At 34.6% G+C, this 12,941-nt stretch overlaps 2 protein-coding genes across 3 annotated transcripts in view; both read right to left on the reverse strand.

The window, feature by feature from the left end:
• LOC126977836 (protein dead ringer) overlaps positions 1 to 11,289 on the reverse strand; it is a 199,790-nt gene extending 188,501 nt beyond the window's left edge. For both annotated transcript variants that reach the window (XM_050826463.1, XM_050826462.1), the window contains exon 1: positions 11,057 to 11,289. In XM_050826463.1, coding sequence (XP_050682420.1) covers positions 11,057 to 11,104 — 48 coding nt within the window. In that variant the 5' untranslated portion in view covers positions 11,105 to 11,289. The remainder of the gene's footprint in view (positions 1 to 11,056) is intronic.
• The window catches only part of LOC126977843 (peptidyl-prolyl cis-trans isomerase FKBP8), a 323,871-nt gene that overhangs the window by 239,833 nt on the left and 71,097 nt on the right, over positions 1 to 12,941 (reverse strand). The window lies entirely within an intron of this gene.

Genomic DNA, 12,941 nt, shown 5'->3' on the forward strand with positions numbered 1-12,941 from the left:
AAGACTCATGTACACAGAAAATGTTTTAGTCATTTCATTTATTCCAAATGTTTGTAGCTCATGTTTCGGCAGATTATTTGCCTTATCTCTATTTTTTTTTCACTCAGAAATAAAAACGTCATATCATTTAACTAACATGACAGTAAGTAGTAATAATATATACAAAAAGCCTTAATCAATATTATAACCCTTTTTAAAATTACTTGCCCTTACAAGTAGAAAAACTAATTGTCGACTCTCCTAGTTATTTGAATGCAATCAATTATCACTTATTTTATTCATATACATATTTCTTTAGATTTTTAATTTTACGTCAGTGCAATGTAATCTTTTGTGTGTAAGTTAAGGAAGTAACAGTTACGAAATATAACGTAAACGAATAGTCATCGTGAATTACACGATACATTTAATTAACATCTGTGTTATAATCACAAGTGACTGATCATTTATTGATCGAATGCTGATTTTAATTTTCCTTTTGGAAGACGACATTATAGCTAAGAAATAGGTTGATCAAATTCAATTTTCTGCTTGAGCGCAGATGGAAGTATTGATAAAGGTCCATGCACGAGTACCAATCGCCCAGGATCGTCAAGTTACTGAAAAGAGACCAGCTCAAAAGTACCAAGAAGACATTTATGAATTAGTTAAAGAGACACTTAAATACGAAAAAGGTATGTTCGCTCCGTGGCAATTGATGGTCCTTAATTGCCTATTATTAATTAATTAAAAAGACTTTTGAAAATTTGGGAATCATCGTCATCATCATCAGCCGGAAGACGTCCACTGCTGGACCAAGGCCTCGCGCAAGGATTTCCACGACGATCGGTCCTGCGCTGCCCTCAACCAACGCCGAAATACGGCGATCTTGACCAGATCGTCGGTCCATGTTGTGGGGGGCCTACCAACACTGCGTCTTCCGGTACGTGGTCGCCATTCGAGGACTTTACTGCCCCAACGGCCATCTATGTGCCCTGCCCACTGCCACTTCAGTTTCGCAATCATTTGGACTGTGTCGGTAACTTTGGTTCTCCTACGGATCTCCTCATTTCTGATTCGATCTCGCAGGGAAACTCCGAATTTGATGATAATATGACATAATAGTCAACTCACAGCTGTATTTTTTTCATGTATGATCAGACTTTGAAAGCCTCAATTATCTACATTAATTACATTGCCTAGAATAAGAAGAATAAACAAGAAACTCAAGAAAACCTACTTTAGAAATCATTTTAATATGTACGATAACCCCTACCAATTACAATAAGTGATGTAATCATACGTCAAAAGAATGACTTGCCAATAACTTACCTAAAACGCTATCACACAATTTTGGATAACAAGAGGTTGGAAATTGACAAACAAAAAAAACTACATTCCAAACAGGCTGATATTACTCCAGAAGACCTCGCATTTTAATCAAAGTTTGGTTGGTTGGAGTAAGTTAAACGCAAACTGGAGACTTCAATAAATGACATGTATAAAGGAGTTTTACTGATTCTAACAAAAGCAATGGCTCAGAAAATTCTAACATATTGCAACAACTAAGTAAACAAAATTAATAGAACTAAACCCACTCAAAGCCATAACATTAACTAAGCGGCCGTTTGAAATAACTCGCAAACATAATCTCAATTAAAATCCAATTCTAGTAAATTATGTGTATTTCCAGTTTGATACAAAACATTAATTACAAGCGCGGGCACCCGCATCTTACCACATTATTCTATACCTTCCCTGATTATTAAATTCCTATAACCAAACTGCTCATGTTGGTTAACGGTTTTGCTAACGAATTAATTCAAATCACGTAATTAAAGTGAAACTTTTATTACATCGTCTCATACTTTTTCGTCTGTGTGTTGCATGTCGCGTGACGGTCGGGCGGCGCCTATAGTTCTCATATTGGATGAAATTGCGTTCGGGTAGAACAGTAGGTTCGAATCCTATTACACTTGATAAAGGTTTTTTTATTTTATGAAAATGTAAATATATAAATTTGTTTTTTTTTTTCATGCTGATATTAATACCTATGTTATTTTGTGAAAAAAAGTTTCACTTGCATGGTGGTTTCATAAAACCACACAATCCTTTTTTTTCTTTTATAAAACTTTAGTTAGCTTGGCCTGAAACTATTTATGTACATATGTAACGGAATCGTCGACAAGTTACCGACTTCCAATGGGAAGTTTTTTGTTTGTTTTTTAATAGAATAGAATACAGTAGCACCTTCTTTTTCCGCCAAGCAAAATTGAAGATTTGTTTTTCGATATGAAGTACGCCGTAGTTAGTAAATGTACTAGCCATTTAAGACGTAAAATCTTATCCCTCAAAGTGAGAAGCGTAATTGCAATGCCGCTCAGAATTTTATGTTTTTCAAGAATATTGAGCGTATTCTCTAACAGGTAAATCTCGTCACTTTTTATAATCTTCAAATCAAAAGTATCAACTTCAACAACAAGTCGTGTGATTTACTTGAAAATTTGAATTCTATGACAGTGTCAATACAATATTAGCAATTTATAACGTTATCCTTGCCAGGATCTCTAGGACTATTGAATGACGATTAATACTATTATACAAGCTTTTATTTAATTTACAAAGCTTGTTCAGGTCACAATATCATGCAACGGAATTTTGAATCTGTCGAATCAACCAATTGAGCTTAAGTATTAGGGTACTAGGGTACTATACATTATCATTGCACAGCGTAGATTGAAATAAGAGGGAGAAAATTACAAATACAGAAGGCTTAGCACGAAAATGTTAAGTAAAACTTTTCAGCCACTGTTTTCAGCAATGATAGATTTTTGTATGGCTGAAATATTAATATATTTATTGGAGGATTAATTTAAGAGCTACGCGGGCAGCCTCTAGTATTACATGAGAACTAAATGCCTAGATTATTTACTCTACCGTATCTATTGACTTACCCCGTCCATATTCTTCCGAATCGATCTGGATGCATCATGTTTGCAAGGGTATTCGAGTGCTATTTGACTACCAAAATGTAAGCATATTACTCACTTGATCGTCAATAATTGTGAGTCATTCTCCCCAGAATTCTTTCTTTGTGCCCAAGGCTAAACCACACACAACGTCTTTTTTTTTAGTATAGGTCAGGAGAACAGATTATTGTAGATATTGAAATTATCATACGAATCCAACTTCAAATAAATAGGACAACGTGAAGTGATAACTTTTTATGATAAAACTTGATAAGACACGCAAGACGTTCAACAGTTAGTGATCAGATGAACACCAGAGGAACCTCATCATCACGGCAATGTGAAGAAACATCCGTTTATTGTAGTTTATGTATGTATTTTAGTTTGAGGTATCTGCTTAGTTGGAATTAAACTGCAGGGATATATAGTTAATTTAATTTATTTGCAGATGATATTGAGGGTATAACAAAAATCGGAGCAATTGTGAAACCATATCGTTACAATCCAATAAATAGTAATCTTCATGTAAATGTCGGGTGTTATTGGATTATTTATTATAATGTTTATTATATTACAGTGCGCTTCACGATTATATTAATAAGTAGCTGACCCGGCAAACGTTATTTTGCCATATAAATTATTTTTAGAGTTAAACCGTTTCTTGGACATTGCAACATTACGTCATTTTTACAAAAACGAAATTTTTCGAAAATAAACGTAGCCTTAGTTACACCTTATGACATCAGCTACCTGCCAAAAAAAGTCCCGTCAAAATCGGTCCAGCCATATCAGAGATTAGCCGGAACAAACAGACAGACAGACAGGCAAAAATTGTAAGAAATGTTATCTTGGTGTACGTACCGTATATATATTCATATACATATTGTGGTAAAAAACGGTTTTTTCAATATTACAAACATACACTCCAATTTTATTTATATGTATAGATAAAACACAAGCGTTGTGCACTTCAAAGTCAAAGTCAAATAAACTTAATTAAATTAAGCTTAAACTAAGCGCTTTTGAATCGACACTACAAATATATCTTTTAAATTACTGACTTTACCATAATATGTTCGGAAAAAGTTGAGATCGTGAGAAGAAAATATAAGAAACTCAACGGCCACTCTTTTCAATTAAATAGAGTATTTTACAATGGCTGTAATATACATAACAAATTAGTTTGTAAAGTGCTGCATCCAATAAATGAGTCGTGTTTAAATAATATAAATTATTTCATAAAAAGTAATAAATAATTAACTGTATAAATAAATAATATTGTATATTGAATGCATCAACCTTTAGAGCTTGAACTCATTGTTTGCGTCAGGATCAGTTCAATTTATGTAAAGTTAAAAGTAATTACAGACAGAGCGACAGATTTATAAAGATATCTTAATAAGGCTATATCATTGGATTTGAATTGAATGGATAAACAGCAAAGGATGCAGGCAAACAAAGAATGCAATTCCGGTGTCATCAAAGAGGTTTGCCCGCAAACTGATCAGACTACACACAGGGCCAAAATAGGCAAAATAAAAATACTTTAGGTGTTGTCACCGGTTCAAATTCAAATATTTTTATTCAAAATAGGATGTGACATCACTTATTGAAAGTCAAAAAAGAAAACTACCACCCATTCCAAAATGAAAGCCTCAGGCCTGAGAAGAACGGGCGCAACAAACTCAGCGGGCTTTTTTTTTCATCAAAAAATATGTTGTACAATTAAAGTAACATTGTACAATAAAACTTATTATTTAATAGCCTGAGGGCGGTCGCTCCATTCCCAATCTGTGGTATCATTAAGAAAGTCATTTATGTTATAGTAACCTTTACCACGCAAACGTTTTTTAACAATTATTTTGAATAACGTAATACTTTTATTTTGAACATTTTCTGGGATCCTGTTGTAAAAGCATATACATCGCCCCACAAAAGACTTGCTAACTCGACTTAGCCGAGTAGTAGGCATTATAAGCTTATGTTCCTGGTGTTAACATATATTTCAATAAACTATCTACCCTTAGTTTAACTTACGGATACACTGCTGTCACCTTTTAATGACAATATCTTATCTATCCATAGTTATGTCCAATACAGTTATAGTCCAATGCTATCTGTCAATAGGTTATTGAAATGTAGGTAAGCGTAAAAGGATAGATTTATCTACCTCTAGTAAGTTAAACTAAGGATAGATACGTTATTCAAAACGGCCGTAAACAAGCATCTATCTATCAAAGGTGTTACAGACAGTCTCTGTTTATGGATGGAGGCAGAGGGAACCAGTGGGGGGCTCCTTTGAACAGGATGACGGCTGGTTACCATATATGACTACCACAACGGCGCCTATTTCTGCCTTGAAGCAGTAATGAGTAAACATTACTGTATTTCGGTCTAAAGGGCGCCGTAGCCAGTGAACAACTTATGTCTCAAGGTGACGAAGCGCAATTGTAATGCCACTCAGAATTTTTAGGTTTTTCAAGAATCCTGAGCGGCACTGCATTGTACTGGGAAAGGCGTATCAATTACCATCAGCTGAACGTCCTGCTCGTCTCGGCCCTTATTTTCATAAAGTAAAAAAAACGCCAGAACACGTGCATATTGAGTGCAGGAGTGTGGTAGAACAATGGGTACAAATCCTCCGATCATCAGCATCGCTCCTGATGCCTGAAGTAATATGATAAGGCTGCTAGACTCCTGGAAGGGTCGGGGCTGGTTTAAGTAAGACGACAAACAGACATAAATCCGGTTTAAGTCCAATCTGGAGGCTAAGTGCGTAAACAGCCCAATTTAAATTTATTGCATATTATGACACCTTATGTCATAACATGCACAGTCTTTACTTTCGTGACACCAAGAACACAATAATATCAAATAAAACATAGAAGACCAAATCAAGATAAATGCGAATTTCAAAAGAAATAAAACGTACATAAGTTATTTAGCGCCTAACAATCTCGTAACCTTATTTAAAACGCAGATAACGAATCTTTCAGAATATCTACCTCATCACAGATGGAGTTATGGTCTTGATAGACGTGGTATGGGAGAAGATTGCTTAAGGTTAGTTTTGGAAAATGGCTGATGGAACAGGCCAGATCCACTTACACTAGCATCGCTAGTCACATCTGACTTACTTGGAAATGTTCTACCGCATTTATCATGGGGAGTGTTGCGAAAAACTGTTTCATTGATTCCTGCCGCCGAATTTCAACTTCGCACGACTCACCACAAAGTAAGATATCATCCCCACTATCTGGATGTGTGGGGTTCCTCCACAGTGCTGATTTCAAGGAACTTTCTTCCACGTACAACCAAGCTGTGGCGTGAACTTCCTTATGCGGTGTTTCCAAAACGTTACGCCATGGGTACCTTCAAAAAAAGCACGTACACCTTTCTAAAAGGCCGGCAATGCTCCTGTGATTCCTCAGGCGTTACAAGAGAATGTAGGCGGCTGTGACCACTCAACATCAGGTGGCCCGTACGCTCGTTTGTCCTCCTCCACCATAAAAATATAATTATGTACTTTTGCCAGATGAATAATATTAGGTACTTTTACTCTGTTCTACGCATGTCGACATTGATCTTACAACGCGAAGCGGGTTTATGCTGAACCCTGACAACCTTTCCTCTATAAATATTTAATATTAGCCTTTATTTACAACAGATATTATTGAATATCAATGAGAGTTAAGGATCGCCTTCGATTGCTGTGTAAAGATCGGTGACAAAGGTGAATCTGACTAGTCAGCCATTTTATTTGTATGCAAATCATTTGACAAAGGCAATCACCCGATCAAAATACACGGCCACAGATAAAGAAAAAAACTAACAATAGCAATCAAATTTGAATAAAGAATTGTGGTATTTTTTGTCTGTGGTATCAATATCAAATCTCATGGCTGTATACAGAAGGCAATGCGCACGCGATCAGGTAAGAAACCTACACCTGCTGAATTTTTGACAGCGTCACACGTCACACCCCTTCCGAGTTTCAAAATTTAACAAGGCACATTCGTATGTTATGTTTTTTTACATCTGTTTGGGTTCAGTGTTAAATATAACCATTGATATTCTCTTTGCCAAAATTTTTCGAAACTATCAGTCAAATAAATCCTATCATTCAACTTGGAAATTCTGCATGCGAAAAATGTCCCTAATTTTTTTTTTATAGTACGGTTAATTCTGTATCATCTTTATTTCAACGGGACTGATTTAATTCACTTTATCAGGCATGATTTATTAGATCCTGGGTCACTTAGGTTGCAAGGATATTAAGCGCTGGCAAGACCCTATATAGGTACTTAAGTTTTTTAGATCTTCTAATGTTATGATAACTATTCCAGTTACATTACTATGAAGAAGATGCTATTTTGCTTGAATTCAAGAATAAATAATACTACTTCTAACTGCTTTAAATACCAATATACAACACCGAAAAACGTGGAAGTACTTAGAGGAGGCCATTGTCGAAAGACTAATTAAGTTAATTTAAGTTTTATTTACTTATAAGAAAAATTAAGTTAGCAGTAATAATAAAGGCTTATTTTTTATACAACATCAGTGACTACTCAGATTAAAAAAAACTCAGAATTAACTTCCACTTAAAAAGCAACCGAATCGCCAATTATTTTAATCTAATGAAACGTCACCGTGTCGACAGGAAAAGGAAGCGAGCTCTCAAATACGAGCTATGTTTAGTCGATTGTGGATTGAGTGACAGCTAGCTTTGATTAATTAATCTGTGGCTCTATACGCTGAGTGGGGATAATAAATCGTGCGTATTCTGTGGCCTCCTCTCAGATGTCACCAGCGTTTGACACATCACTGAATAAATGATTAACTCGCATAGATTATAAAGTGACTAGATCGAAATAGCCGGCTAACGATCGTATGCAGGTGAATTATAATGAAGACGTCAGATTTAGCTCCGTTAGATCATTAAAATCCTAAGTTATTCCTGGAATACATCATTTTATACTTCTCATAAGTCTTTGCACTATGTATTCCTCAGAACAGGCAAGGTGCTTCGGAATAAAGTTGTAATACCTAAGATAAATATATCTTTCAAAACGTCAGTTAACTCATTTTTTGTCTGTGATAACCGTAGGTTTTAGGTCATTTATACGCCTAAATAGACAATGACAGCAGTGAAAACGTCGAAAAAATTAAGTTTAGAACTAACCTCTATTTTGAGCAATTCACGCACACTAACACAAAGTGTCATACAAATCGCGAGTGTAAGACGTAGCTTATCACGCACACTAAACTAGTATTCCTGGCCTGTTTTTATCGGTTGTCTAACATACTTTAATCTTCATTTTATCACACTAAGAACAATAAAGCATAACGCTTTTCTCTTTAATATTAATTTGAAGGTTTTTATAATAAAAACAGACTAATCTAACAGCAATTTAAACATAATGAATTAATTCTTAATGTCTCCAGACTAGGCACCTAAAACAGTATTTTAAAATAAAAGTTTGACGCCCAAAATTTAATGACAAATGAATGAAATAAAAGCAATGTTTCCGCTAAATAAACAATACGACTGAACGTTAAGCCGACACAGATGTGGAAAGGGTCTTCTTTTCATCCCGCGTTATAAAATAAGGGACAAAATTTTGTTATTAATAATCATATCGGCGCCATTTTCTGAAAGCCGGCAGAGCTTGTAGGCGCACATGTGCCAGAACCATATTTAATATGTTTTTACATTTGATTTTTTGCATAGTGTTTCACATCGAACGCATTTTGGAGCTAATGAGAGAAATTTTAATATTCATGATTAATATAGATAGACATTGATCATTTAAGTATTACGTTTTAGATTCCGATATTATTTACTCAAAAACAGCTAAATTAAGGTACACACATAACCGATTATTGGCTCATTAATTCCTAGATGAAAAGGAAGAATCTTTACTGGCTTAAGAGTATGGGCAACGATATTACTTACAATAAAGTGACCGTTACACTCATTTGCCTGATAATCATTGCAACGTTATCCTCTACCTATTTTATGGCATAATCTTAAAAAAAAACCGCGGAAGAAACCGCAGGGCTCTAGTTTTATGATAAATAAATTTATACCTAGTTAAGCACTGTTTAAGATAATGTTTTAGAGAAAAAATATTGTTATTTACAGAATTTCACATAAACCAAATACCTAGGTATATTTATAAAACGTATAATGTAATAATAAGCTCATAACGACAGATAAAAAATATTTATTTTTAGTCTGTATTAGTTTCTCTGTCAGGTAAGTGAAAGGTAAGTCATTATAATCTGTTATAACTGTATTCAAAAAGGTCCGAAGTCGGACGCTATCACCAAAACAATTGAATTTTTTGCGCGTGTCAAAATGTGCGTCATTAACAAAACATTTATTGAATTTCTGTGTTCTAGAAGATTCGAGGTATAAATGGGCCCATTATCAGGTAGTAACTATTTTATTTTGAGTATCGTATTGTGACTGTTCAAGTTATTACTTGAATATATTATACTTAGATGGTAGGTACATGGTTTCTAATGAAGTTGATAATTTCTACTAACGCTTTGCAAAGAGCTCCCTAATAATGTCATATTAATCCGTTTCCAAAACACTTAATTGTTTAAGAACGGTATATTTTGTACGTATAGTAATTCTATATTCCATGGATAATAGATAATTGTTTATCTATCTTCATGACAAGTCCAGTCACGCAGCAAATATTCAAAATGTCCACCAATTGTCATTTTTGGCTGAATGCGCATACCTACTGTCCAGTGCCAAAAAATGTCAATTTGATGATAGCTATGCAGCAATCAATAAAGTATAAATAACAATAATTATATTCTTATTATAAACATACAATAATGGTCATAACAAAAACTGGCAAAAGTAATATATGTAGGTAATATAACTAATTAGGTAATGAGATGCGTACCTAATACTAGCCTATGTAGGTATTGATAGTGATGATAAAATGAATAACATCTGATATTATGTAGTAGATACATATACCATATATACTGTTTGACATATTTTGTCTAATTTAATTGCTTAACAATTAAAATTACAAATGACTACTAAAATAAGAAAGCAAAACTAACCCGACAGCCAAATAACATACCATGATCTTACTGACAACTAACCTGGGTTAATTTTTTTAAATATCTGTGATTTCTTATATGAATCCTAGTAGATCAGTCGCGACGTATAGTCCAGCCCACTTTATGATCAGGCGTTTTAAAAATGGTAAACCAAGAAATCAATTATTAATAAATTGCTTAATTGGCTGAATACGCATAGGCAATGCACTGTGCAGTGCCAAAAAATAACGACTAATGACATTTTTGACAGGTCCTCAATAAAGTTCAAAGCTTATGTTATAACACCTACAGTCATATCATAGAACACTTTTTGGTGAGTCTAGTTGGTACTATAGTTAAAACACACATTTTTTACTTCTGAAAAAGCCTTTGCTAAGCTTATTTTCAAACTTAATTGATCACCTAATGGTGATTTCACACATTTCATACAAATATCGAATGAGAAACAGTAGGTAGGTACTTTTCTGTGACTCCTGTTATTGTTTAAAATGCTAATGGTCAAGTAATTTTTTTTATCAAATAAGTACAACGTTTTGCAAGGAAGAATACATTTATAAAGTTCAAAATTATTATATAACATATATTTTTTCAATGAAATTTTTTCATGGTACCTATTTGACAAAGGAAGTAGGTAAGTTTAGGAGGAAGAAGAGATGCGAAAAGCTACAATTTTAACAGGGTTTTCTGTTGAATTATATGTATTAATAATTATAATATATTAATTATCGACGATATACCTACCTACTGTGATGCTGCATAGTTAAGCGAAATACTTTGAAAATATCAGACGATAAAATGCAACAAGTTGAGTGATTCTTCATGCTTAATTGTTAATTGATCTAAGCACTAAAGTATTGCAATCAATTTGGTCATTGTGAGTCATTGAAAACTAAAATTACAAATAACTTTAACTTCTCATTAGTTGATTGCATTAAAACAGATATCTTAAAGGCACATGTCAGACATTGCTATGGTAACGAAGGCAAACATAATATAAACGTGCAAATACTTACGATTGGGCTATCGTCGCCTAAATCCGAATCGCGGTCGGCGTCGGCCATGGCATACGCCGGCACCGGGTCACGATTCTTCACCCGAATCTTGGCGGTTTTAGAAGCCACGAGATGACCAACTCGCCGACAGGGCACGTGCTCACAGAGTCACTCACGCACGGTACATACAATTCAACGCACTGTACTGAATACGATACGACAACCGCGACGGCTCGCACGGAGTAATGTGACGAGTTGACGACTCGGGCACAACAGCGCCCCCTCTACGACGAACTCGCCGCATCCAAGCCCCGCCTTTAGGCGGCTGCGTGAAGCGAATCAAACCGAGCATCAAACTGATATTTACGCTATACCCCGCCTCTCTATTATACTGTTTTTATTCGAGTTATAAAATAATCGAGTATCGATCTTCAATTGTGAACGTTTTGAGTTAATGAAGCAGTTAAATGGCTTTAATATTGTTAAACTTGAGATGTTGAATAATGCTTCTTTGATTGCAGTCGCTTATTGTAATAAGCTGTTATTTCAAGTTTTAGTTTTATGCATAGCCTCTGCTTTATGATGTAAAGTGGTGCTTATAAGTAAATGAAGTTTCATTTTAAAAACGAAACGTAGACCATAATATTAATAATCAATTCATGTACAGGTGTCATGTAAACTGTATACCATTACAGCTAAGTATACCTAGTAGGTAACTTGAGCGCGTTGAAATCTTTATTGAACAAATACATAACTAATCAATTTAAGACGAAACTACCCGCATATGTGTTTGTTTGTGAGACTGCTGGCGGTTTCTTTGTTTTTATTTTTTAATGAAGTGTTCAATATAAATATACAGATTACAGATGTACCTACTTAATATTTTGAGCAATGGGTTAGGAACAGAAAAGATGTTGGTAGGTACACTGATTGAGTTACCAATCTGTTAGTAAGTAAGGTACCTTCGTTTTTTTTTAATATGGGAACTCCTCCGTGCATCTTTCTGCCGTGAAGCAGTAATGTGTAAGCATTATTGTGTTTCGGTCTCAAAGGCGTCGTAGCTTTGAAATTACTAGGTAAACGAGACTTAACATCTTATATCGTAAGTGACGAGCGCAGTTATGATGCCGCTTAGAATTTGGGTTCAATCAATCTGATGATAGTTTTGCTCGTCTCGTCCTTATTTCTTATTAAAAACTGTTTTTATGATGCATTTAAATTTTCGCCATAATTTCACGTCAGAAGACTCTCTCCCAAAGATCTCCATGACGTTCAGTTCTGTGCTGTCCTCATCCAACCTATTTGGGTACATAGCTTATCAGACAGATGACCGTTAGGGCAGTAGATAGTTAAAGTCTTTAAATGGCGACCACGTACCGGTGTGAGGACGAAGTGTTGGTAGGCCCTCCACACCTTCTAGGCTGTCGTTGCTATTATCGTTTCAATTTGTAGTTGTGCTTTTATTATGATTGTGGAATCAATTTCTCGAGTCTTTTGGTATATATTATTATAAATAAACATACGCCAAATATTTAAACAATAATTACATATTCGACAGATTTTTTTTACTTCCAAGTAATTTAAGTTGTTTAATTGATCGTTTATCCGTAGAAAGTAATGCAAATGACCACCTGACAAATAGGAAGTTGACGTGAAGGGCTGAGTTTCTTTTTTTACATTTTTTTATTCGCAAGTTTGTATTATTTATTCAATTTTAAATAGTCATATTATATTCATTACATAATTTTTGAATATGTACATTTTGCATAAATGATGAAAATTGGTGGAGCAGAGTCTGGTATGGTCCTATGCGTCTAAACTATGTTTTGACATTTGACACTTAACAGCGACATAGCACGATAATATTTAGTTTATCAGGGTGTGCACATAATTCAATCACACAAAC

The sequence above is a fragment of the Leptidea sinapis genome, chromosome 46, assembly GCF_905404315.1.
Source record: "Leptidea sinapis chromosome 46, ilLepSina1.1, whole genome shotgun sequence".
NCBI classification, from domain to species: Eukaryota; Metazoa; Arthropoda; class Insecta; order Lepidoptera; family Pieridae; genus Leptidea; species Leptidea sinapis.